The sequence below is a fragment of the Daphnia carinata genome, chromosome 1, assembly GCF_022539665.2.
Source record: "Daphnia carinata strain CSIRO-1 chromosome 1, CSIRO_AGI_Dcar_HiC_V3, whole genome shotgun sequence".
NCBI classification, from domain to species: domain Eukaryota; kingdom Metazoa; phylum Arthropoda; class Branchiopoda; order Diplostraca; family Daphniidae; genus Daphnia; species Daphnia carinata.
Window position 1 is genome coordinate 278000 of NC_081331.1, and position 27974 is coordinate 305973.

General features: G+C 39.3%; 2 protein-coding genes, 3 long non-coding RNA genes and 1 pseudogene across 9 annotated transcripts; 3 read left to right on the forward strand and 3 right to left on the reverse strand.

Annotated features, from left to right (window-relative positions):
* Nucleotides 1–862, reverse strand: part of LOC130692172 (DNA helicase MCM9-like) — a 94319-nt pseudogene extending 93457 nt beyond the window's left edge.
* A 993-nt stretch (nt 863–1855) lies between these two features.
* Nucleotides 1856–2866, forward strand: LOC130692174 (neuroepithelial cell-transforming gene 1 protein-like). The gene has a single exon (XM_057515250.1). The coding sequence runs from the start codon at nt 1856–1858 to the stop codon at nt 2864–2866; it is 1011 nt and encodes a 336-aa protein (XP_057371233.1).
* A 6699-nt stretch (nt 2867–9565) lies between these two features.
* Nucleotides 9566–11221, forward strand: LOC130691980 (uncharacterized). Its single transcript, XR_009001330.2, has 3 exons — nt 9566–9801; nt 9959–11018; nt 11086–11221. It is a non-coding gene; the product is annotated as an uncharacterized LOC130691980 (long non-coding RNA).
* LOC130691979 (uncharacterized) lies at nt 11089–12158 on the reverse strand. 2 transcript variants are annotated; one of them, XR_009420567.1, is made up of 3 exons: nt 11593–12158; nt 11281–11531; nt 11089–11216 (listed from the first exon to the last, which is right to left on the reverse strand). It is a non-coding gene; the product is annotated as an uncharacterized LOC130691979 (long non-coding RNA). The 2 variants fall into 2 exon arrangements; XR_009420566.1 differs by having other exon boundaries at nt 11092–11220.
* A 4677-nt stretch (nt 12159–16835) lies between these two features.
* Nucleotides 16836–18020, forward strand: LOC130691982 (uncharacterized). Its single transcript, XR_009001331.2, has 3 exons — nt 16836–16968; nt 17030–17501; nt 17568–18020. It is a non-coding gene; the product is annotated as an uncharacterized LOC130691982 (long non-coding RNA).
* A 1486-nt stretch (nt 18021–19506) lies between these two features.
* LOC130691970 (tRNA-uridine aminocarboxypropyltransferase 1-like) lies at nt 19507–27824 on the reverse strand. 4 transcript variants are annotated; one of them, XM_057515019.2, is made up of 10 exons: nt 27703–27824; nt 27330–27629; nt 27124–27267; nt 26736–26877; nt 25892–26258; nt 25565–25818; nt 20742–21062; nt 20367–20581; nt 20145–20255; nt 19507–20039 (listed from the first exon to the last, which is right to left on the reverse strand). In XM_057515019.2, the coding sequence occupies exons 1-5, from the start codon at nt 27703–27705 to the stop codon at nt 26014–26016; spliced, it is 834 nt and encodes a 277-aa protein (XP_057371002.1). In that variant the 5' UTR covers nt 27706–27824; the 3' UTR covers nt 19507–20039; nt 20145–20255; nt 20367–20581; nt 20742–21062; nt 25565–25818; nt 25892–26013. The 4 variants fall into 4 exon arrangements, with proteins under 4 accessions (XP_057371002.1, XP_059352691.1, XP_059352692.1 ...); XM_059496708.1 differs by having other exon boundaries at nt 25565–25804; nt 25869–26258; XM_059496709.1 differs by having other exon boundaries at nt 20367–20563; nt 25565–26258.
* Nucleotides 27825–27974: the final 150 nt, after the last annotated feature.

Sequence of the window (27974 nt, forward strand, 5' to 3'; positions counted from 1 at the left end):
TACCTTTTTTTTCTGTATGTCTACGCTTACCAAACAATTATGTTATCTCCTGGTTTGCACCGGTCAACCAAATCATCTTCTAAGGTAACCCATAGCGACGTAGGAACGGTCCCAATCGCAAGTTTGTGAACTGGTTCTTGCAATTTGATTTCCTGGTAATCTTTTTGACACGTCGGTGTTGACTTCTCCAAAGGCTGGTATGCAGTAGACTTGCATTTCGTTGGGCTAGGACATTGTGGTGGAGTTTTGATTATGTAATATTGATCATAGTCAGCCTTTACTAGAAATTCATGCCAACATTTTTTGCATTTGAATTCTTTCTGATATTCTAGAACCCTTTGCTGTGTTGTTCTTATGACTGTGCCCTGAATACACAGAAATTTTCCATCATCCTTTAGTTTAGGCATTGTTGATCTGTGCACTTCAGGACACTGAGGTAGGCCTGTGACTCGAAAATGGATGTTTTCTTTTGGAATCAGCTCCATTTTTTGATCTAATTCCAAGGATTTATGCAGTATCTTTGCTGCTTTAACTAAGGCAACATCAAACAAAGGGAAATATTTTGATGAGTTGGATAAAATTGCTTCACATAATTTAGGATAGGTCTCTAGAAGTACCACAAAACTAAAAGCAAATGAAATATAAAACTACAGAAACAACCTGGCCTTAGGGATAAATATACTTACTGTACTACAACAGAATAATGTAGCTCGACATCTTCGGCCTCCAATATTGAAATCAAATCCTGACGATGCTGATTCAACACGTATTCAATCACAAGTTCTTCAGTTTCCAACAGGTCGTTTACAAAGCCCAGAATAGTTATAGATACAAAAAAATGCAAAATTTTAGTATAAGCATATCAGATAAATTAGATCGTGAAGCAACAGTTGAATCAGTAATATTCATCATTAATGACAACAAAATTTCGTTTTCGATTTTCTAGATACTGATCTACATCAGCAGATACTGCCACTGGTTCGAAGAATTCAAATGAAAACAATGCTAGCAGAAAGGTGCCATCTTGTGATTTTATCATGTACTACAAGACGAAATGCCGCTTAAAACACTTCTTCCGCATTACAATTCTTCGGTAATCCAGCAATGGAAAAAAGAAAACTGTGGAACTATGAACAACGCATCTGGATCTACAAACAAGTTGGGAATCGACATGCAACAAGAATTTATTGAAAAAATAGCATTTTAGGGAAAAAGTGGTTTACTATTCAGCCATTAGCACTTGCAAATGTACTTAAGAGACACAAATTCAGCGACAAATATCAGCGCAAAATTAAAGTCATATCAATAAAAATGGAAGCAATTTTCGGATTTGCAGTTTCGTTCTTCTTTGCTTTGATAAGCTATTTGGGTTGGAAGCTGATCAGCGTTGACCGCCCTTGTGAGTACACCAGACGAGGACCAGCGGAAAGCAAACCGGGCAGCCCGAGCCCCGTTGAAGCAAACCGCGGATTACAATTGACAGGCTCCGATACACAAAACATATTGCCAGAGGATTTGGAACTTGACCCGGACACAGAACTTCAATTGGCAATTTGGAACCTGTTTACCGGTAGGCCTATCAACCATGTACCATCCACTACGTACAGCGATACCGACGAGCAACTCCAGCCCGGCAATCTGAGCCCCCTTGAGGAAAACGGCCGATTACAAGTAACGTGTCCGAATGAACAGGACGTTGACCCAGATGATTCCGGATCCGCATTACAATTCTTCGGTAATCCAGCAATGGACGAAGAAAACTGCGGAACCCCATCCAAGAGGAAAATACAAGACATTGACCCAGATGAAATTCCGGATCCGACATTTGATTCCGGAATTCTTCGGTAATCCAGCAATGGACGAAGAAAACTGCGGAACCGCATCTGGATCTACAAACAAGGGAAATACAACACCAGAATGTTGGGCTGATGCAGGTCTGACAAAAATCCGGACCCTCCCTATCCCAGAGGCACCCCAAAATCCAAAAATCAGCGTAGAAGAGGTTTTAGAAGCTGCTACGGAACAAAATGCCCATTCGGAAGAACCACAAAGTGAGGATTTTGAAAAAATTCCTTCTACCCAGACTGAACAGCAACCAAAGCCAAAACTACGAAAACATCGTAAACAATTGTTTACTCGCACAGTGAAGTGGTGGCGAAAACTAAAGGGTAAATTTTCTGAACCAAAAGACGATTACTTACCACCACCGCAGCCAATAAAGCAGAGAAAGAACCCCTTGTGGAGCGAAACCTATGGTAAAGAAATAGCGTCGTCTTTAGATAAAAGAGAACTTAAAAGGCAAGAAACAATCAATGAACTCCTGCAAGTACAGATTAATCTAATCGAAGACCTTTTAATAGTACAAAAGATTTATCGCGACCCCCTATTGCTTTTAGGTTTTCTTTCCGAAGGCGAGGCTAGACGGATCTTTGGCGGAATCGAGTTCCTGTTGCCTATTCACATCCAACTGCGAGATGGACTGTTTCAAACAATAGTGCCAGATGGACGATTTGACAACATAGGGCAAGTGGTTAAAAATTGCATACCGAAATTAGAAGTTTACGTCGCCTATTGTTCCAAGTTATTCAAAGTTGAAAAACTGTTGAGCAAGAAAAGATCAACCAGCCGTTCTTTTGCAGATTTCCTCAACCGGTGCGAAACTTCTAGCTTTTCACGGCGTCTCGATTTATGGAGCTTTTTGGATTCCCCGAGATCACATGTAATGAACATACCGCTACTGATAAAGCAGATACTAAAATCAACGCTAGAAACAAACGCCGACCACGGCATGCTAGGAAAAAGTCTTATAGAACTTTATGACGTTCTAGCAAGAGTTGATAAAGCAATCGGAGATGCAACTTGTTAACTAAAATCCACAAGACCATGATGAGAGGAACTAACTTCCGCCTCGGTTTACGGACCAAAAAGGAGCACTGGCTTGGCCTAGGGGGAAGTTCCCGACGGCGCTCAACCGTGAATAATCTCATCAACCAAATCCGATCTCGTTAAAGACGCTGAAAAATATTTAGCCGTTCCTTGCAAGATATACAATAACAGCGTGATTGTAGCTTAATTATCCTTGTTTACATTGTTTGAGCATTAGCTGTTCTGTCGCAAGCGTAATTCACTAACTCCGATTTCACCATTTTGTTGTTGCATATTTCTATCCGGTGAGGAGAAGCGAATGCATCCATTACTCGTACAATAAACTATGAAAAAAAAAGTGAAAAACTGAAAGATCATTGTAGAGGAGAGAGGGAGCGATTGGAACAAAAAATTTATTTTTGTTCCCTACGAGTACAAAAACGAGTGCTCTGGTGTTTGTGATACTATGTAGTAAGAAAAACAAAACCGAAAAAAAGTTAAGGGATAGATTTTAGGGAGAATCTATTGCACCGAAATATTTCGGTGCAATAACGGCCTTTTCCCCTATTGTACCGAAAGATTTCGGTGCAAAAATGGCCCACTGAAATGAAAAGCAGAAAAAAATGCCCACGAAGGCATCGTCCGGCGGGCTAAAATGCCCGACGGAGGCATATGCGTCAGACAAATACGAGATTAAAGAAATTGATTAAAACTGGGACTTACCTTTAAAATCACCTTTATCAATACACAACGAAACATAATATAACACCGACACTGTATCAACACAGACGTACAAATATTAAAAATCCGGCACTTAACACACGAGAAATAACCTAACAACCACTTACTACATCTGCCATCGGAGTCAGCTTCCGTGTTAGCCGAGCTGCTTGAGCTGCAGGCACTCCCGGCAGTTGGCAGTGTTAAAGGTTTCGGATAGACGACAGTCCCTTGCCCACGCATGACAGCGCGAATGATGCCGTCATCTTTTGCTCCAAGTTTTTCAAATTCTTCTTCGAATTCGGAGCGGTGCAGGACTTCACCAGTTGTCCCGTTCTTTCTGCTTGCAGAGTTGTGCCGCTTTTTCACTGTTTTAAATCTATTGATAAAAAATGGGGTTAGAAATAATAAATGACATGCGCAAATTGTATACTTGCCGGTTCTCAACATTTTCAGGAGTGAAATGAGAAACAGAATACTTCTCATTTAACTGCTTAGCAAGCTGCACCCATAAAATCTTCTTTGTCTTGAACTTTTTCATGGGTCCAACCTGTTGGAAAAGTGCACCGTACATTCTCAGCATCTCCCTGGTTTGCGCTTCGTCTTTCCATTCGAATCTGCCGCTGTCCGTTTTTGACTTCTTGGATAGCTCGTTGCAATTCTTTTTTGAAGCCTTTCCTTTATTGCAACTAAACATTTCTAGTCCTGAAGTGCCCTGAATTTCATCGTACAAAGTTCCTACTGAAAAAGAGATTAGTTATAAGGGAGAGGTAATACATGAAAAACAGATTCGATATACTGTTTAAATAATGAATAACTGCATGCCTGCTTACCTGAGTCATCCTCCATATTGTAAACAGCATGGGTAGGGGAGATCGGACTGTTTACATTTTCTATTTGTGGTTCGATGGGCTTCTCAGGAATCAGGATACCACAACAAAGATCCTCAGCATAACTTGACTGATTGTCCTCGTTAAATTAATCTGGGTCAGTAGATACTGTAATTAGGTTACAGTATATATAATTGTTGACAATGTAGTTTGAAAATAGAAGTAATTCCTGAAAGAAAAATAATGAGAAAACAATTACAATTTTATTTTATAGTTACATTTTAAAAAATGCCTGTGGAATCCTTTCCCCAAAAACCGATAGTCATCTCTTCCTCGTCTATGGACAATGTTTTATTATCATCACGGTATAATTTTACAAATTCGCAAACACTTTCACTAGTATCAGTCATTTTGAAAAAGGTAAACAAATTTTAGACCAAAACAAAAACCATGTGACTATTCGAAAAAATTCGTCTGCTAGGAAGTGCCCCGTTCAGGGTTTGAAAAACTGAAAAAAAGTCAGTTTTTGCGAACGCTCGAAAGGGCAGTTTTAGGGCAACTCTAAAAATTTGGGGCAGCCATTGGAACACAAAAAACCAGAGTTGCTCCGAAAAAAAGTTGCCCCGTCAGTGCATTGGAACATACTTAGGGCAAAAAATTGCCCTAGGTCAACTCTAGGGCACCCATTGGAATTCGCCATTAGTATACCGAAAGATTTCGACTGCCTCCCAGCCCTGATAAAGTAAGTTTATTGTTTTGAATGTATTTCCTTCAAAACTTCTCACATTTCACAATTTACCAAGCAAAGTAAATTAATGCATTTAGAATTCGAACAATTACTTGTATTTCTTACACTTGCAGATTGTATTACAATTTGCGATATACCTATATGAAAGTGGCTGGAGTACACCTAGCGAGGGAAACAAATCGGCACCCGCTTTAACTCCCGAACAATCACGGATTGTGAATCATCGAATAGTAAGAAACCATGTAGGTTCTTAAATATTTAAATAACCAAAAAGGCTTTTCAAAAGTACAAAATATCTTCACAGACTTAACATATTTGCTTAGGGGAGGTAGGGCGTGGTTGGAACACAAAACTTATTTTTGTTCCGTACGATTACAAAAATCGTCCAAGTAAACTAAAAAAAAATATATAGATTTGTAGCCAATTATCTCAGCTACATAACCGTATTTTTTTGGGTGGGTTCGGCAAAGATTAACATCTGCTATGCGTTAAAAACTGGAGGTACCCCAAGTTGTTTCAATTGCCAATTCTACTCGGCAATTGAAACAGGGCGTCTGGGCAATTGAAACGTGGGTTTTCCCATAAGAGAGCTCCCGGTTTTATGAAGAAACTAAAATGGCGATATCTCAGAATGTGGGATACGTATTTTGATGAATTTTTTTACAGTAATATAGAAATTTTAATCTATATTTTTTTTGCCGCGTGTTCCAATTGCGCCCTACCTCCTCTATACCATAATTCGGTTGATCAAGATTGTTGCATTTGCTGGCAGTGGGAAGAAAACTATGCTTCTAGGGCTTACAGAACGTGTCAACAAAAAGAACTCCCATTTTAGATTTCTGTTGATGGTGTAGAATCATGCAGTATCCAATGAAGCGGATCTTCAAACCACGTCTCGGCCATCTCCTCTACTATAATACCGCCTTTGCCTGATAATTGGAGTTTCTAAACCGAATAAGTGTAATAATTTGCAGGGTGGGATACTTTGCAGGTAACTCTGAGTAACGCAGGGACCGGATTGAAATCCAATTATTAATAAAGAAAAAATAGATAATAAATTGATTTAAAATTTTGTGTGTAATCAACTGACAGAATAGTAAATTAACAAAACGACAAGCCGTAATCAACTGTCAGAACAGTAAATTAACAACATGACAAGCCGAACAAGAACAACAGCAAATGAACAAGGAAAAATAGGGAAAAAAAGGAGAAGAATACTTGCTCAGATGTCTCCATAGTAGCGCACTTCCAGAACAGATTGGCTCATTTAAGGAAAAACTCCCCCTTAAAGGTAATAGCGCATTGTCGCAGAGGTGAGGGACAACCTATTAACTGTGCCACTATCACGAGACAATCAACTCTCGTGAGGGACAACTTGTTAACTTCTGCCAACATCACGAGACAATCAGCTCTCGTGATGGTCTTCTTCCGGCGAGTGCGTGCTAGTGAGAGGTGGCAATATTGCTCGCCATCCCTTCACTTGCACTGCAAGCTTGTGCCGTGAAGAAGACAATTGAAACAGAAAGAAAACATTAATAGGTTAGCCCCCACATACGACAACGAACAACTCCGTTTACGGGTTCACCTCTCAGTTCCTTTGGTGTGCTATCGGGGAAGGACATCTTCACAAGTTTGGAACTAGAGTTAATCCGAAAAAAAGGTTAAACTTGAGAATTTTGATACACATTGTGTTGAAAATGGAAAGTAAACGGCTCTATAGGGTTGTTCTGGGGTGTTCCCCAGACTCGTACATTTCTGAACAGTCTAAACATTTTTTAAAAGAGTGGTATAGCTTAGGGTGATTAAAACGTTTGCCTATCCGTATTTTCCATATTCCTTCCTTTTCTACATTTTTGCTGTTTCCTTGCTTGTTTTCGAAAGAAACCATGACTTGATTTTTCGCCCAAAGTTCCTAAATTTTTTCCCCCTTTTTTTTGGTATATCACCATTTTCCGAGTCCACAGTAACCTTTTGCTGCTCTTCGAGTTCTTTTCGCTCTTTGGTGCCATTTTCTAGCTGGTCCACACGATCTTCTGCCACTTCAAATGCATCTTGGATCCCTCCGTCAGATTTTGCCGACCGTGAGGGAAAACGAAGGTCCGCCCACTTTTTCAGTTTACTTCCCAATTTCCCAAACTTTGTTTTCTTTTTAGCTGACGCTGACGTGGCATTTTCCGCTGTAGTCTGATCTTGCTCAGCCATTGGTGTTTTGTCTACCAATTTGTTTTGTAACACTTCTTGTTCAGAGGTTTTGTCGTTTTCTAAACTTTCTCCGCGATCGGCTTCAGTACCTGGAAAATGAAGGTCCGCCCACTTTTTCAGTTTGCTTCCCAATTTCCCAAACTTTGTTTTCTTTTTAGCTGTCGCTGACGTGTCATTTTCCACTGTAATTTGATGTTGCTCAGCCACCGGTGTTTTGTCTGTCAATTCGTTTTGTAACACATCCCGTTCAGAGGTTTTTTCGTTTTCAAAACTTTCTACAAGATCGGCTTCAGTAGCTGATGGTGACTGACAAGGAAGGTCCGTCTCTTCAGTTGTTGTAGGACCAGAGACCGTTAGTGCGGAATTCGGAAACGTAGGTGTCTCTTGGTTCGGCTCGTCTTTAGCGATGTCTAACAGAAACTCTTCAGATACGTAGAGGTAATGGATGTGATAAACCGTCCTATATCCTTCAAACTCTTCTGGTATCTCCATGTGGCTAGGTGTAGCAAGGATATGCAAATGGCCAACTGTGTCATAGATTTCAAATATATCTGACGGTTCCAAATCTTTTTCCAGCTTAGTAGCTTCAGTCGTTTCATTCAAGTTTAGGTTTGCGTCCCATTCTTCAGAAAGCTTCATATATTTCTTGTGTTTTCTTGCAGCCCTCGCTTTCTTTGTTGGGAGATGAGCAACAATCCATTTTTTCCATTTTCTCATCAATTTCAGAAACTTGTTTTCCTTTCTCGTTTCCAAAATGCGTTTAGGAAAAGAATGGAAATTATCACAGGGAAAGTCGACCTCCTGTATTTTAGAATAACCGAATTTTGGTGGGACGTACGAAAACATAGGATTCGAGATAAACAATTGATTTAGATATTCGATTTCTTCAGGCATGTCGCAGCAGTCTTCATACATTTTTTGCAGAAACTCTTTGATTTGTGTTTTGTCGGTATGGACGTGGGCAACCTGTTCAAATTCTTCTGGTACTTCTGCCATCTCATCAATATCAGGTATTTGAAGAATATGAACGTGAAGAACTTTCGGAAATTCTGGTAGCAAGGGATCACCTGTGGAAGTTGACTTGGATTCAGCAAAAACCTCTTCTGGTTTTGGAGTGCCAAACGGGTTAAGGAAAGGGACTACCTCCTTGTTTTCGCGATCCAAAACATCTGATAGTATTACTTCGTTGTCTGAGGCCGGGCTGGTTACCATAAACAAGAATTCCGAATTTTCTGATTGAATTTCTGGGTTGTCAACATAACCGGTGAAAGTGGTCCTGGTTTCACAACGATCTTCCTCCAGTTTTGGATTGTCGAACCGATATGGGAAAGGACTTGCCTTTTCCTCGATTTTGAGATCCAAAACATCTGGTAGTATTACTTCGTTGTCTGGGGCCGGGCTGGTTTCCATAAACAAAAATGCCGAATTTTTTGACTGTATTTCTGGGTTGTCAACATAACTGGTGAAAGTGGCTCTAATTTCACAACAGTCTTCCTCCGGTATTGGACCGCCGGGTTCTTGTTTCTGGTCGGTTACGCTGAACTCATTGCAGTGGCATTTGGAATGCAGTACAATGCTGCGCTTCTCCAAACAACGGTCACGCGTCCAAATAAAGAATCTTAAAACTGCCAAGCCTAAAACTGATAAAATTTCTTCCATATTGGAGCTTTTTCTTTTGTGATATTTTGCGAGTGTATTCCTGGCTGAATTTGGACGCCAGCTTATAGAATACAAGTGCTGATGGCTCGGTAGCAAACCACTCTTTTTCCAAAAATGCTGTTTTGCAAAAGTAAAACTTTAACTTTTTGTTACATGTCGAATCGTTACCCTTATTTCACACATATTTCAAGTACAAAAAACATGTTAAATTGTTGTTTTAATTAATTTTCTTGACGTTTACGATGTCGAGTCGAGCAGGAGGTTTCGTCGATTTGCTGTAGGAAGTAGCCATAGCGCTTTCCCGAATGGTTCACGCTATTATGCCTTTAGTGGTATGATAGTTGCTTCCTTAATACTCGTGATTGTAAGTTTTGATTCATTATTTCCTTCACATTGGATTCGATAAATGCATGTTTATAAAAAAAACTTGCTTTTCGTGTTATATCGTATGTTTACACCTCTTTTTAAATATATATAAAAGTTCAATTTTTAACAAGTGGCAATGTTGGCATATTCAACATGACTTTTGTCGTCTGCTTGTTGCAAAAGTTTTTCATGAACTGTACTTGTTTCCTTATTGCCACGTGAATTCCTCCTTTCATACTGGAAAAGTTTCATCGTTATAATGCCAATTGATATTCAATGAATAAATAAGTGAATGCATTAATTATTACAAGAGCAACCAACAAAGTTACTACGAAGCTTTTGTGTCCGGGTACTATTATATCGTTGGAATTTTTGGTTCGATGGAAATGGAAATGAACGGAGCAAATTTCAGTATGTCTCTAGTTCTATTATCATAGTATAGATGAATTAGATTCAGAAGCTCTAGAAGATTTAGAAATTGCTTCGTATGGGATGCTTCACCATGCAGCGAATGAAGAAGAATGTTGCCTTAATCCCTCGAATTACACAAACAATTTTTTACATATAGAAGCTGCTGTGTCTGATGATGGAGTAACCATGCCAAATCTAAGGCAGGTCACAGTAGTCCAGAGAGTAAAAATGAAGAGCATTCAAAGTCTGCCAATTTTGTATGTATTCCACCAGTAAGTTTACTATCCAATATAGGTTTTGAACAATCAAAAAAGCATTTAGAATGCATGGAGCAAACAAAAGTGACAAATCCCAAAAAACACAAGATTTCTTAAGGAATATAAATCCTAAATAACAACCTTTAACTTCCTTTAAGAAAAGAAATTCCTTTTCTCAAAGGTTGATAATAGAAGGAAGCTGTAGGCCAAGTCAGCTGACAAGAAAATCTTTTGAGGTCATTACTCTTTTGGATGACGAAGATTCAATGTGCCTCCATCGACAAATCTTCCAAACAGAATGACAAAAAGAGTTCTACCTTTACCATCAGGAATTGAAAGGGGACCCAAGTTGCTTCAATCTCCTTACTGGTTGGTTCCAGTGCATCATCAACTGAAGGCAGTGAATCTGACAGTTCTGTTACAGTGCTTAACCCCCTTCCAGGCCCTTCATGTATGTATGTGGATTCATGCCCAGATTTATCACCAAACTCAGCAACAGATTCATCTGACTCTGAAATTGAAGTCATGAAACTACCCTAAATTGGCTATGATAAAGTTGATATTAAGTTGAATGTCAGTCAACCTAATATTGGAAGCACTCTAGCCACTTGCATCAATTCTTCTAGCTCTGGTTTGAATTGGCAAAAGTATTCTAGTGAAAAATGGACATCAGGAATGATAAATTTCTATGATAGCGATGGATCTGATAGAGATTTGGAAGCAATCTTAAAATCTCTTCCGAAAAACGTCAAGTGGCATTTGGATATCGAAGATTGTCGTGGAAGCGATTTACAGAGAAACCGTTATTTTGGAAAGAGTGCCAAAATGCAGTGCACTAACTGTAGCCAGTGGGATCATCTGACTAAGGACTGCACAGATCCTAGGAAAATCATTAGTTGGGGTATATGCGGATTGCTTGGACACAAGCAATTTGCATGTCCAAATAAAGTTTGTTTGGGTGTAAGTCATGCAATTTCCCAGTACTTCAAAGTCTGCTTTGTAATTATTGATTTATTTTGCATCACAGTGCGGCCGGCCAAACAAAATTCTTGTTGAGTGCTGTCCTGAATGTCGTCGAGAGCAAAATATTATTTGTATGATCTGCCGTTCTAAGCATGTCACTCAGCGCTGTCCCGATCTGTGGAGGCTGTCGTCAATCTGTCTGTCAAGCACAAAAGAAAACGAATCCAATGCAGATAATGACGTGTATCGTGTCGTCTACCTGTTGATCCGTATGAACTGTCAGTCAGGTTGTTCACATGCTTCTTAAAATTTCTGCGTCATCTTAAAAAAAGTGCGCGATGCAGCAGAAATTTTTGGTGCATTGCCAAAACGGTTGATTTAATGAAAGTAAATACAATTTTCTGTCATTTCCTTCGCTTTTTTTCATTTTATTAAGCCCAATGTCAAAATAGGCAGGCAGATACTTGCTCCAGCGTTTTTTGGGACCATCGTGGACTAGGTGACGACGACCTACAATAATTTTAAAAGAACGGATACTGAAAAGTCTCATACAGTACTTCACGACGTATACCTGTGCAGTTGCAGCAGAACAACTGATGGCTAGGTTTTAAAATGTTTCCTGTGTTATTTGGTTCTTCAGATTGACTTCATTTCAGAGTCCGATGAATCTGTTTTTGAGTTTGGTGATAAATCTGGGGATGAATCCACATACATACATGAAGGGCCTGGAAGGGGGTTAAGCACTGTAACAGAACTGTCAGATTCACTGCCTTCAGCTGATGATGCACTGGAATCAACAGGTAAGGAGATTGAAGCAACTTGCGGTCCGCTTTCAATGCCTGACGGTAACGGTAACACTCTTTTAGTGTCATTCTGTTTGTAAGGTTTGCCGATGGAGGCATATTTTGACTCAATAAATCAGTAATGAGCTCAAAAGGTTTTCTTTTCAATTGACTTGGCCTATAGCTTTCTTCTATTATCAACCTTTGAGAAAAGGAATTTCTTTTCTTAAAGGAAGTTAAAGGTTGTTATTTAGGATTTATATTCCATAAGAAATCTTGTGTTTTATTTTGGCTTGTCACTTTTGTTTGCTCCATGCATTCTAAATGCTTTTTGATTGTACAAAACTTATATTGGATAGCAAACTTACTGGTGGAATACATATAAAATTGGCTGGCTTTGACTGCTCTTCATTTTGACTTTTGGACTACTGTGGCCTGCTTTGGATTTGGCATGGTTACTCCATCATCAGACACAGCAGCTTCTGTATGTAAAGAATTGTTTGTGTAATTTGTGGGATTAAGGCAACATTCCCTCATTTGATGCATGGTGAAGCATCCCATACAAAGCAATTTCTAAATCTTCTAGAGCTTCTGAATCTAATTCATATATACTATGATAATATGAAGACATACTGAAATTTGCTCAGTTCATTTCCATTTGCATCGAACCCAAAATTCCAACGATGTAATAGTACCTGGACACAAAAGCTTCTTAGTAACTTTGTTGGTTGCTCTTGTAATAATTAATGGACTCACTTATTTATTTATTGAATATCAATTGGCATCATAACGATGAAACTTTTCCAGCATGAAAGGAGGAATTCACGTGGCAATAAGGAAACAAGTACAGTACAGTACATGAAAACTTTTGCAACAAGCAGCCGACAAAAATCATGTTGAATATGCCAACATTGCCACTTGGTAAAAATTGAACTTTTATATATATTTAAAAAGAGGTGTAAACATACGATATAATAGGAATAGCAAGTTTTTTTTTAAACATGCATTTATTGAATTCAATGTGAACGAAATAAAAATGAATCAAAATGTACAGTAACGAGTATTAAAGAAGAAACTATCATACCACTAAAGGCATAATAGCATGAACCATTCGAATTTCGCATTCTATAAGCTGGCGTCCAAATTCAGCCAGGAATACACTCGCAAAATATCACAAGAGAAAAAGCTCCAATATGGAAGAAATTTTATCAGTTTTAGGCTTGACAGTTTTAAGCTTCTTTATTTGGACGTGTGATCGTTGTTTGGAGAAGCGCAGCATTGTACTGCATTCCAAATGCCAATGCAATGAGTTCAGCGTAACCGACCAGAAACAAGAACCCAGCGGTCCAAAACCGGGAGGAAGACTGTTGCGAAATTAGAGCCACTTTCACCAGTTATGTTGACAACCCAGAAATCCAGTAAAAAATTCGGCATTTTTGTTTATGGAAACCAGCCCGGCACCAGACAACGAAGTAATGCTACCAGATGTTTTGATTGTCAAAATCGAGGAATAGGCAGTTCCTTTCCCAGATCGGTTCGACAATCCAAACTGGAAGAAGATCGTTGTAAAACCAGGACCAGTTTCACCAGTTATGTTGACAACCCAGAAATCCAATCAAAAATTCGGAATTCTTGTTTATGGTAACCAGCCCGGCCTCAGACAACGAAGTAATACTACCAGATGTTTTGGATCTCGAAAACAAGGAGGTAGTCCCTTTCCTTAACCCGTTTGGCACTCCAAAACCAGAAGTGGTTTTTGCTGAATCCAAGTCAACTTCCACAGGTGATCCCATGCTACCAGAATTTCCGAAAGTTCTTCACGTTCATATTCTTAAAATACCTGATATTGATGAGATGCCAGAAGTGCCATCAGAATTTGAAGAAGTTATCCACGTCCATACCGACAAAACACAAAACAAAGAGTTTCTGCTAAAAATGTATGAAGACAGCTGTAACATGCCTGACGAAAACGAATATCTAAATCAATTATTTATCTCGAATCCTATGTTTTCGTACGTCCCACCAATATTCGGTTCTTCTAAAGTACAGGTCAACTATTCTGTAGCAACTGTTGATTTTGTGGTCTGCATTTCAAGTGCTGCCATCTCTTGTGAAATTCTGTAACTATGTTTGTCTTTCATCATTGTTACGCTTCCACCCCTAGAGTTCAGGTCGAACCTTAGTCGACTTATGGCCTCTCTTTCATTTAGACTGGGAGTCGGGATTTGGCCAGATGTCCGATAGAACGCTAAGAGGGGGCTCTGCTGTTGCTGGCCTCCCTCGCGTAAGTCGTTTGAGAAGGAGGTCTGCTTTACTGCTGGCTTCCCTTCGCGATTGTTGTTAATAGTATATGTGTATGTATTTTATATGTCTTTTTTGTATTTTCCCTGTGCAATTGTTGGTATAAATGGAAGAAACTGTAACAATTCTTGTGATGATTTATATTCATTGCCTAATCGTATTGAGGAAAAGTAAGGAAAACAAGTTTGTGAAATTGATGAGAAAATGGAAAAAATGGATTGTTTCTTATCTCCCAACAAGAAAAGGTAGGGCTGCAGGAAAACGCAGGAAATTTACGAAGCTTTCTGAAAAATGGGACGCAAAACTAAACTTGAGTGAAGCGACTGAAGCTTCTAAGCTGGAAAAAGATTTGGAACCGTCAGAAGTATTTGAAATCTATGACACAGTTGGCCATATGCATATCCTCGCTACACCTAGTCACATGGAGATACCAGAAGAGTTTGAAGGATATAGGACAGTTTTTCACATCCATTACCTCTACGTATCTGAAGAGTTTCTGTTAGCCATCGCTAAAGACGAGCCGAACCAAGAGACACCTACGTTTCCGAATTCCGCACTAACGGTCTCTGGTCCTACAACAACTGAGGAGACGGACCTTCCTTGTCAGTCACCATCAGCTGCTGAAGCCGATCTTGTAGAAAGTTTTGAAAACGAAAAAACTTCAAAACGAGATGTGTTACATAACAAATTGACAGACAAAAGGACTGACAAGGAAGGCCCGTCACTTCAGTTATTATAGAACCACAGTCTGTTGGTGCGGAATTCGGAAACGTAGGTGTCTCTTGGTTCGGCTCGTCTTTAGCGATGTCTAACAGAAAGTCTTTAGATACGTAGAGGTAATGGATGTGACATACTGTCCTATATCCTTCAAACTTTTCTGGTGTCTCCATGTGACTAGGTGTAGCGATATGCATATGGCCAACTGTGTCGTAGATTTCAAATACATCTGACGGTTCCAAATCTTTTTCCAGCTTAGAAGCTTCAGTCGTTTCACTCAAGTTTAGGTTTGCGTCCCATTCTTCAGAAAGCTTCGTAAATTTCCTGCGTTTTCTTGCAGCCCTACCTTTCCTTGTTGGGAAATAAGCAACAATCAATTTTTTCCATTTTCTCATCAATTTCACAAACTTGTTTTCCTTACTCTTTTCCTCAATGCGTTTAGGCAATGAATATAAATCATCACAAGAATTGTTACAGTTTCTTCCATTTATACCAACAATTGAACAGGAAAAATACAACAAAGACATAATAAATACATACACATATACTATTTACAACACTCGCGAAGGGAAGCCAGCACTAGCAGTAAAGCAGCGCTCCTTCTCAAAGGACATACGCGATGGAGGCCGGCAACAGCAGAGCCCCTCATAGCGTCCTATCGGACATCGGGCCAAATCCCGACTCCAAATCTAAATGAAAGAAAGGCCATAAGTCGACTGAGGTTCGACCTGAACTCTAGGGGAGGAAGCGTAACAATGATGACAGACAAACGTGGATATAGATTTTCACAAGAGATGGCAGCACTTGAAATGCAGACCACAAAGTAAACAGTTGCTACAGAATAGTTGACCTGTACTTTAGGAGAACCGAATTTTGGTAAGACGTTCGAAAACATAGGATTCGAGATAAATAATTGATTTAGATATTCGTTTTCGTCAGGCATGTTTACAGCTGTCTTCATACATTTTTAGCAGAAACTCTTTGTTTTGTGTTTTGTCGGTATGGACGTGGATAACTTGTTCAAATTCTGATGGCAATTCTGGCATCTCAGCAATATCAGGTATTTTAAGAATATGAAACGTGGAGAACTTTCGGAAATTCTGGTACCAAGGAATCACCTGAGGAAGTTGACATGGATTCAGCAAAAACCTCTTCTGGTTTTGGAGTGCCAAACGGGTTAAGGAAAGGGACTACCTTCTTGTTTTCGAGATCCAAAACATCTGGTAGTATTACTTCGTTGTCTGAGGCCGGGCTGGCTACCATAAACAAGAATTCCGAATTTTCTGATTGGATTTCTGGGTTGTCAACATAACTGGTGAAACTGGTCCTGGTTTCACAACGATCTTCCTCCAGTTTGGATTCTCGAACCGATCTGGGAAAGGAACTGCCTTTTTCTCGATTTTGAGATCCAAAACATCTGGTAGTATTACTTCGTTGTCTGGACCCGGGCTGGTTTCCATAAACAAAAATGCCGAATTTTTTTACTGGATTTCTGGGTTGTCAACATAACTGGTGAAAGTGGCTCTAATTTCACAACAGTCTTCCTCCGGTATTGGACGCCGGGTTCTTGTTTCTGGTCGGTTACGCTGAACTCATTGCAGTGGCATTTGGAATGCAGTACAATGCTGCGCTTCTCCAAACAACGGTCACACGTCCAATTAAAGAAGCTTAAAACTGTAAAGCCTAAAACTGATAAAATTTCTTCCATATTGGAGCTTTTTCTTTTGTGATATTTTGCGAGTGTATTCCTGGCTGAATTTGGACGCCAGCTTATAGAATGCGAAATGCGAATGGTTCACGCTATTATGCCTTTAGTGGTACGATAGTTGCTTCTTTTAATACTTGTTACTGTAAATTTTGATTCATTTTTATTTCCTTCACATTGAATTCAATAAATGCATGTTTAAAAAAAAACTTGCTTTTCCTATTATATCGTATGTTTACACCTCTTTTTAAATATATATGAAAGTTCAATTTTTACCAAGTGGCAATGTTGGCATATTCAACATGATTTTTGTCGGCTGCTTGTTGCAAAAGTTTTTCATGTACTGTACTGTACTTGTTTCCTTATTGCCACGTGAATTCCTCCTTTCATACTGGAAAAGTTTCATCGTTATGATGCCAATTGATATTCAATAAATATATAAGTGAGTCCATTAATTATTACAAGAGCAACCAACAAAGTTACTAAGAAGCCTTTGTGTCCAGGTACTATTGCATCGTTGGAATTTTGGGTTCGATGCAAATGGAAATGAACGGAGCAAATTTTAGTATGGTTTCGGATTATCATAGTTTAGATGAAAAAAGTTCAGTAGCTCTAGAAGATTTGGAAATTGCTTTGTATGGGATGCTTCCCCATGCATCAAATGAAGAAGAATGTTGCCTTAGACCCCAGAAATGATAAAGTTCTATGATAGCGATGGGTCTGATAGAGATTTGGAAGCAATCTTAAAATCTCTTCCGAAGAACATCAAGTGGCATTGGGATATCGAAGATTGTCGTGGAAGCGATTTACAGAGAAATCGTTATTTTGCAATGAGTGCCAAAAATGCAATGCACTAACTGTAGCCAGTGGGATCATCTCACTAAGGACTGCAAAGATCCTAAGAAAATCATTGGGGGTATCTGCGGATGGCTTGGACACAAGCAATTTGCATGTCCAAATAAAGTGTGTTTGGGTGTAAGTCATGCAATTTCCCAATACTTCAACGTCTGCTTTGTAATTATTGATTTATTTTTATTACAGTGTGGCCAGCCAAGCAAAATTCTTGTTGAGTGCTGTCCTGAAAGTTGTCGAGAGCAACATATTATTTGTATGATCTGTCGTTCTAAGCATGTCACTCAGCGCTGTCCCGATCGGTGGAGGCCGTCGTCAATCTGCACGCGAACACGTCGTTATCTGCATTGGATTCGTTTTCTTTTATGCTTGACAGATAGATAAACGGACTGATCAAAGGCCTTACTTTTTTTTTGCAGTGCATGAAACGTTAAATCGAATTCTTTACTAAAATCCGTAATCGTCGATTATTGCTCCGGGATTCTTCTTGACGTTCTTTCTTGGTAAAATTGAACCAAATAGAAGGACACATGTTGCAAGTTTATTATTTCCTTCATTGTAGTTGTTTCAGTCACTAGGAACGTTTTCATTGAAAATTTTTTAATTTGTTTAATTAGTATACTCTTCGATTCGATGTATTTCCAAAACGGTTAATTTTATTTAAAAAATAAAAATTATATCGGAATCCGTATTCAATTTTGAGCATATCCTGTGGTTTCCAACCAACTCCAATGACTAATAGTTTTTGCGAAAAAAAAAATTTAAGCCCGACTTATTTTGTCGGCCTTAAATTTAGCCCGACTTTTCTCTTCCGACCTCATTTTCTTCGTTTCTCTTCACTTTTTTAAATCTAGTGGCAATATAATGCCGATTTTCGTGGTCAACGATCAATTTCGCATCGGTATCATGTATTTTAAACTAAATTTAGAATTTTACGAAAATTGAAAAAGTGAGAAGGCTATAGCCTTCTCATTTTTACGAAAATCGTCAAAAAGCAAAATCTCTTGGAATTGAATGAAAATCACAGGCTATAACCAAAATTGAACGCTGATATCGAATCAGTAATTTATTTTGTCGTTAAATCAGTCGTTTCTGAAATAACGGAAAAAGTGTTGTTGGCGCGCAACCTCAATTTTTTGTTTTTTACAGTTAATTCAAAACCTGTAAGCCCAACGTCAAAATGAACCCGATTTTCGTTATCAGCGATCAATTTTGAATCGGAATAAGGTGTTTTAAACTAAATCTAAAATTTGACGAAAATTGAAAAAGTAGGAAGGCTATAGCCTTCTCATTTTTACGAAAATCGTCAAAAAGCAACATCTCTTGGAATTCAATAAAAATCACACATTACGCTCAAAATCGAATGCTTATTCTTTTTGGCGTATTAGTTTTGCTGTTACGAATGAAGTTTTGTAATTATGCGCAATCAAAGTGTTATAGCGCAACTACTTAAACATTTTAGATTCTAAAACCATAAGGTCTATGTAAAAACAAAATTCGTTTTCGGAATTCTTGCTAAATTTTGAATTTATATCATAGATAATTATCTAAATTTATTGATATTATTTTTTAAAAGGAAAATTTTTTAAGCCCGACAAAAAAAGCCCGACAAAATAAGCCCGACTTGGAAATTGGAACCAGTTCTAAATGTGTTCACCAGATGTCGTCCTACTGGAAAGACTTAGGCCATGAAGTACACTTTATCGGTATTCTTCATGCTTGGGCTTAAGCAGCGACTGGTCGCTAGTCTCTTGCTGGACCTATGATCCATAAAGCCCGTTCCCTATCGACTCCCCATCGAAAAATGGCAAACAAAACGAGCTCCAATTAAAAAAATAAAAATAAAACTAATGACTAAAATATTTTAGGAAGAAAATGTCTAGACTCAAATGAAAGCAAACAAGAATAAACTACTTATTCTGGTACGCCGTATCTCCGAATCGCAGAAAAGTAGCCATTCGTGTGATTGAATACAGTTCAGTTCATTATCGTCATTACCATGCCACTTTAATAGACACGTATACGTGTGATTTTGCGATTCTTAAAGGCCAAAAGGATTACCTTTAATGTTTGTTCGCTTCAGTTTGCGGAAACCAGACAATAACAATTCGACAACAGATACGGAATGTGAATTTTAAACATGTACTATCGGATAAAGAAACACCGAAAGGAAAAGCATTTAATTACGGTGTAGGTGAAATACTGATTCAGCACAAAGAGGAATAACATATATCGTATTCTTATGTTAGCAACAATGACGGAGGCTTACAACATTGTATAAGTAATAATCTGTCGATGGGTTCCATTTTTTTGTCGTCTTTAAAATTTTCTGCTCACAAATGGGCGCGCATATTCAATCAGTTTGTCGTTCAATATATATATATATATAGGGAAAATAAAGGGGGTCTGTGAGTCAAACAGATGTTGGTTTCTTCCTTTTTTTTGTTTTTTTTGGAGACGGGGAACCGTGCAATTACATAGTTAAACAGAAGAACAAATTTCAAGGTGTAGGAGAGATGGTAGTTGGGGAAAATTACATAATTATCCTCGTCGATTTGAACCTCATTCCTTGATCCTTGTATACATTAAAAGTTTTGTCGCGTTCCCCTCTATATTCCGTCTTTGCAATCAGTCCTGCCGTGTATCTCCTAGGTACTAAATCTGAAATAGAAAGCGAATACCATTAAACAATCTTATCCATTGATTTTTTTTAAATTTCCCTTCAACTCTAAAAATGTTGTTATCCTAATCACATTTGAAACTGACCTCGTGGTGTGTGTTTGTGTTAGCCCTTGGCCCGTCGTGGCCCAGAGTTGTTATGGTGCTTTGATCGCTGCTGATGCTACTGCTAGCTGGCTCATCCTTTTCTCATCCGATCTGCCATACACATGCATAAAGAATTTTAGATTTGGCTATAATCACTTGCAAGACTTGTGGCCTCCACAAATCAGAAGGTATGTATAAATAATGAAGGAAGCGATATCTTACCCGTCAGCGGAGTCGACTAGATCGCTTCTCTTGCGGCGTTTGCCGACCCTTTCAAGCTTGTCCTGGTTCTGTTTAATTTGGTTACCCCATTGGCGACGAAGCATCTCCAATCTCAGCCGGCTACGTAGAGCTTCGATCGGACTAATGATGGACAACTGCGAGTGGTGGTTGCTAGATGAGCCGCTATTGGAGTGGCTCTGGCGTTTCGAACGATCCTTTTAATTTTTTCGAATAATGGGTACAACATCAAACATCAATCACAAACAATCCAGCATTCGCGTGAGTTCTACTTGTGCATGCCGTGGTGATGCAGGCAACGGACTTGTATGAACATCAAATGAAAAAAAGAAAACAGCAAAATGAGATCTACAATACCTGAGATTGCCAGCCGGAATCGTCTTCTAAATTCTGCTGTCTCTTCATGATGGGAATTGCGGGAAAATAATAGAGGTCTCCATGTAGGTTGTTTCCATCCTTATACGTATCGGCTGATCCATCTGCTGGATCCAACAAAGCCCACATTTCGGGAATGCTTTGTCCTACTTGAGGATGATGCGCCTGATGCTGAAATCCGCCGACCGGCTGGCCCATCACAACGCTACCGCACCAACCCATAACGATGAGCCAGACGGCGGCGAGAGCGGTCACGTGCCACCGCATTGATGATAGATGTGCCGTTGTTGATAAAAAAAAAGTCTAGTAGAAATAGTAAAAAAGAAAAATACAAAATAAACATCATTTGTTTCATCCGGTGATAAAGATCACATTCCGTCCTTGATAGCATCAGCAAAAAAAAGAGTGGGAAAAAGGAGAAAAACGTTGTTTCGATGGTGTCGTATTTAATGGCTCAGGCATGAATCGCGAACAAATCAGAGCGGAAATGACACAGACTAATTAATTTTTAATAATCGAGCCTGAAATTTTTTTGTGTACCAAAAATAGTTTCGGAAATGGTTAGAATTTAGCGAGATCGTGCTCAACTTCCATGTCAGGCAATAAACTATTCCATTTATGTTAGTCTAGGTCTCTTTTTATGCGGGAACATGATCCAATAATAATTCATTACACATCAGTAACCCTCGACTAGCCCTTGTAACTTCGATATTGGCTTGCTACGGCTAGGCCAAACCTCTCCGTGTTTTGTTATGAATTAAAAACATGATGGAATAAGAAAGGGGTGCCAAACTTTCTGTTGTTTAGATTGATATTTTTGTTCCTAGACAACTCCGATGTAACGCACACGCCAGTTCACAGTAGATCAATCTAAAAATGGCCGACGAAGTGGTTTTTTGAAAAAGGTTGAAGAGGTTTCTGATACGGCGGTTGGCCGTATCGCATTCGCCGACTTGAAATCACACCATTAATGACGTCACAAATGACGAATTAAAATTCACCATTTTTGATTGCATGCCTATGAATGCGATACGCACCGGTCTGCCTGAAAAATCCCAACAAACATCCGTAATTTGATGCCTATGATGAAATGACGCTTCCTTGATGTAACTCTGAAAAATTGGATTGAACTCGGAAAACTTGCAAGGCTTGCTGTAAGTGACCAAATACTTTTAGCGTTAGCCTATTAGCTCTTGTGCAGTTCCGCAAGCACACTTCCTATTGACCTAATCAAATCACGTGATCGTTCTTTCTAGTTTAATCCCAACAAAGTATTTGGAATAAATCAAACGTCAACTTTAAACGAAGAATAATAATACGTACGTGATGGACAATAAGGTGATGTAAACAATCAATATGAAAAACACACTGTCACTGAGCACTTGACGTCACAAGAAAATGTTCCAAGATTAGTTTTCCTTTTTATACGGATGACATAATAATCAAAACGGGCACAATTGTCGCTGTAGAAAATAGAAATAAACCCCGCTGTATACGTCAAGTTAAGTCGTTTTCTCACTCTTTCTCTCGCTGCCGAAAAAGAGGGGAAAATCGGCTTAGAAACGCGCTAGCGGGAAAGGTCCACAAACAACTGGCGGCAAAACTACGGGTCCGTCTCGCTTTTTATATTCGCGCACTCCCGCATTGATCATTCGCCGCGATCGCCGCCCGCCCATTTTCCGGTTCTGTTGCCTCTCAACGGACCACCGAGAAGAAAAGGGGCAAATTGTGACACCTTCTTTTTAAAGTTCCATTACTGTTCAATGAAGTTGCTGAAAGCTGTCTAGAAATAGACATTTCAAAAACGCACGGAAATGATGGTCATTACTGAGAAGTCCCTCAACAGCTGACATTCAAGGACGCTGTGACAAATGCGTCAGTTACTCACTCAAGTATAAGAATAGTCTAAACACAAACTAATTTCATGAGATTCAAGGAAGAACTATTTTCAATCAGTCCCCCCCATGTGTTGATTAAGTGGCATAAGATCCTTTCCCTACGCATGTTGAAACAGCCACGTTACCAAACAAAAAAACCAATAATAAACATCGCCAATGAGATAAAAAGCCTACAACTTGGCTACTACTACGCGTCCGGCTATTGGGCAATCACACGTTGTTTTTCCTTACGGAGAAAAAGCGCGGAATCATGGAGAGACAAGCTTTTTTTTTACGCATTCTGGAGTAACGTATATCGTGAAACGTAAAAGTGTAAATAGAGACGATAAGAAGAAAGAGACTCTTCAGCATTCGATATTCCATCATTATACAAATGCATTTGCATACACTGAAGGCCTTGAAATTCCGTTGACCTCAAAATCGATTGAGGCTATGTTGTCACCAATGTTTCAATGGTTTCTGTTGCATCATCAACTATTTATAAAAAAAAGCATAACAAGAAGCCCTACGCTAACTAACGTCTTTTGTACTCGTAGGACGATAATCGCGAACACACAACAAGATGACGAATAACAAAGTGCGACGGGAATCAATACTACTCATCACGACCTATCCTTTTTAATGTTCAGCTCTGACCTCCATGTCGTCTAGTCGAAATAACCACCGATAAAAATGCAAGCACAACCGTTAAGCTCTTCAGCGTTTATCAGTTTTGTATATGACTTTCTCTTTCCTTTCATTAGCAAGGCGACATCTGGGATACAGGGTCTTGTAGTCTATACTGCATGTCAATGATAACCTCTTCCCAGCAAAGTTTAGCTTGTTGAACATAAGGGAATGCTTATTAAACAAATACAGGCGAAACGAAATTTCGCGGCTTTTCCTCTCTCTCATTCAAGAGAAGAGTTGTATAGACGGGAGGTGCACTGACCGCTTTGAGTGGACCCCAATCACCCAGGTCGTCTGGGTCATGGACATTTCCAGCACGGTTTGCATGTGTATATCTCCGCCGACATAGTTCCCTCTTTCACGCTCTTTTCTGTTTTTTTTTTTTTTGCTTGTCTCTGCAGAACAGATAGTAGTGCACCATCTATCTAACAAGTATAGCTGGTATGTTCTTAACTCAAACAAAAATGGTGGGCGATGTGAATGGGGTACTGTAACGCTTTAGTGGGAGAGAAACTTGGGCTTTGTCATAATACGAAGGACTAGCATGCGATTCAGTGTCACTGTCGATGCATTATCAAGTGGATAAAAACCTTTTACTTGATTACGCACACATGTGATTTCTAGACAAAACTGGTTAGTTTGGAGCAACATGAAACAAAATTGTGTTGTGAAATCGAGAACTTGGACCCAAGAGTCGTAATTTGTTTACTCGTAAAAAGGCAAAGGATGAATTGTTAAAGCAGAAGCTGAAGCTTTATCAGAAATTGGATTCAGCACCTTGGGAGTACGGCAGACTGAACAGTCGGGATCAGACGCAAACAAGACTGAAATTAATATTTGAATAAGGACGACGTCTTTCTGCATATAATCGAATAAGGACAAACAATTCAATTCGCCTCGCAGGAACTCTTTGTTGCAAGTTTTACTCAAGTTTTGAAGGAAAGATACTAAATCTTACCTACAAAGTATTACGGGGACAAGGTCAACTTGATTAAAGCGGCAAGCAAAACACAACGGCCAAAAGTGCAGGGCAGAACAAGAAAAATCCCATTAGTAGCCATAACAAGGTCGGATCTAGTTTTATAATGAAAGGGATCTGAAAGACGAGACGAAGCTCAGAAAGACAACAGTCGGATCATTTTTTTTTTTTATATTCCAAGCCCTAAAGCTCATTTATGCGGCTCTTGTGTCACGTCAAGAAGACAATCTCAGGAAAGGACCTAAATGACCATAGCAATATGTAGAGGAGGTATATAACGAGACACGTAAAATCACACGCTCACCGAGTCTATCTGTGATCATTAGATTTGTACCTGACGGCGAATGCAATCTTCTTATGAAGAATGTGGTCCAATTTTCTCTGACTCAAATCCTACTGTAGGTTTAAGCATCTCTCTTTGGTCCCGCTCGACAAATTTTGCTTTGAGATGAGTCAATGGCCCGCATAATTTTATCATGGATACTGCCTTTTAATCAATCCAGTGAGGATGAGCAATTAAACCATCTTAATTCTAATCGAAATTACGGGCGCAATCCAGCCCGTAATTCCATTACTGATGAACCGCGTAATTACGGTGGATGTTGTAATCAACGTAATTGTGTTACGCGTTTGCTAATGAACGAAATAGCACTTTATATGCATTCGAGAGAAAGACAAACTCACCTAAACCGGAAATTGAAGCGGAATTGGACCAAACTGACGAGGGACTCTGGATTTCGCACGCGACGACAGGTAGAAGAGGTATTCGAGAACGATGATGGAAAAATGTACCCTGTAAAGTTGTTGAAGGAGCGATAGACTGAGCACGCCAAGATAGGGATAATATGATGGGAAGAGTAAGCGGGACGACGCTTTATATACCCCCCGCCTCCTCAACAACGTCATCGCTTGCTCCACCGCCATTGCGACGTCGACGACGACGACCTTCACGGAAGAAAAGACAAGAGAAGGGCGTGCGACAGAGTGAAGTGCAAAATCGAAAGAAACGATGGGCGGAGATTTTACTGTGCTAGCACACACAGACCAATTTCACGGGGGAGAGAAGGAATTATGTTCCTGCGCCTCACTTCTAATCCGCTAGTGGGGGGATATGGTTGAAACGCGGTCTCTTTTGAAACACTCGAGTGCATCAATGAGTTGTCTCGTAAAAATGTGTCGGGGACTACCATTTTCTCTAAACCAACATCATCTACTCTTAACTATATAAATAATACTGTGGATACGTAGAGGTTATTTACCTGATCAAATAGCTTGTGGCCTAAGTAGATCTCTGTTAGACATTGCTCTTTGATATATGAGAGGAGCCAAGGGACCAAAGTGCAATCGTGCTTGCTTCTTCCACGTTTGGTCTTGTCGGGTTGTAGGGCATATTGCATCAGCTTAAGAGATTTGTTTCCTGGGTGCGGGATTGGCTGTTTTCGTTTAGTTGATTCGTCCACGGGTAACCCACGTAGTCACCACGCGCCGACACGAATCGCCTACAATCGGTCGACTAAGAGACAGAATTGAAGGATTGTAATATATCAAGTCATTGTTTATCACCGAAATGCCACAAATACACGAACCATGTGCCTTATCAGGATATTTCCGCTTGACGAAGAATAGCAAAACGTTTGATGTAGACAGACTTTGAATTTGGACTATGTAATGGATTGATAAGGTGGGGACCCCATTTAGGTTCCACGTGTCAGGCGGTTGGTGATTTGTTAAAGTACAAATCATTCATTTTCTCATAGAAGTAGCGAAAGAAAAAGAGCAGATTGTCGTAGCTCCCATCATAGCTGTTGGTTTCTTCGTTTCCGCGTCTGCGTTCCTCAAGGCTCACGACAGCATCGTAGATAGCTTCAATAGTAGCCAAATAACTGTCAGGTTTGCCTAGCTGATAGCGCCAGAAAAGTGACTTCCGCGTCCGTAAAATGACACACGGCAGGGCTGTAATGAAAAAAAAAAATGTTTAAAATAAAAATTGATATCTTATGTTCGCTAGCGTGAGACGAATGCGTCACCAGGTGGGAAAAGGGACACATGGTGACGGCAAAAAAATTGAGCTTTCTACTCTGTCAATTTTTAGACAATCATTTATAAAATTGGCAAATATTTAAAAAGGTATTCACATGTACGCTAACAATTTATGATAATCAAATTGACAACTTCCATCTCGTTTCATCATCTCAAAGTCATATTTTACCGAGGAAATAGGAATGCAAACGCGAATTTGTTTCGCGGTCGACAGCGCTCTGTCACGCTATATCATCATTTCTAGAGCGTATGGACATGGCCATGACGCCCAACTATGTCGGCAAAATCTTCACCAATTTTCTTTTTTCTTGCATGCCCCATTTTTATGGTTTTAAAATAAGTTTTTATTGTACTTGCTACAGATAAAAATCTAATAAGAATTAATTTTACCTTTTAAACGGGGATCCTTGTAAATTTGTTTGGATTGCGTCCATGTTGAATCAATAAAAACCATTTTTTTTATTTCAGTCGCTCTGCTAGCCCCCATGGTTGTCATAGGGACGGCTCCTTCACAAGGATAAACCAGCACCACCTTTAAAAGAAAAAAAAAAGAAATGTGAATGCATTCCTCATACGGTATTAGCCGGAATAAGCACATTTCATTGACGATAAAACCAGAATGAATTCGTCACTATGATCTCAAACAGAAATTGACACAATTTCCGTGCACTTTTAAAACATCAATTTCCTCGGAAATGCATGGTTCGGGGAAACCCGTAAACGAATAAACTAATTACGGAATAATCTTAACCTTTAATTAAAAAAGCTATTGACTTACCCCATCTTCTAAACTGTAATCTGGGAAATTGGGGAAGGTATAAATTTTCACCATTTCTGGAGCAACAACAGCAGCATGAATACTTGTGCTTTTCCCATCATGCTCATTTGGGTGCTTGATAATGTCTATATGGCATGGTAAGCTCTGAGAATTAGAATATTTGATGTCAGCTTCCGACAATAATTATATATAAATTTAAACCTTACTGTTATATGGGGAATTAATTCTTTAATTTCTGGCAGCGGTATGTGGCATGTGTAACAAAAAAATTTTCTTGATTTGCCACAATTTTCACAGTTGCCTCTTCTCTCTATCTCATCAAGGAATGTGGTGCTGGATATTTTGAGGCCAGAGAAAGGTTCTTGAGAATCACATCTTGCCATGCAAGTAGAGAAAATGCTGCGATGGGCAGTTCGTGGATTTTTGAACTTGCGTCCCGTGTGTTTATTCCTGTAAACTTCGGCTATATCAGACCTTTCATGTGCTGGTTCGGTAGATCTCGTTTCCTGTGTGTCAAAAGGAAGAAAGAAGTATTTGATTACGTAATTTGACTATAACTATTTGTTTGTATTATAATACCATTTTTAATTAAAGGAACTCTTTCCAGCTTGCTAAGAGGAGTGACAAGTTTCAACAAAACGATTCATTAGCGAATCCTACGTTGATTGTTAACGTGTGCGTTCTCAATTGCTTCGCCTTCGTCTGCTTGGTAAGCCTGTATACGTGAACGAACCGCCATCTATAACTTATCTTCGTAACGAAAACGTTTGGTAAATGAATTCCTTACATTCCTAAATAAATAAATTCTAGATGCCTTTCGTCTGGGATCACTAAAGAAAAAGGAGAAACTA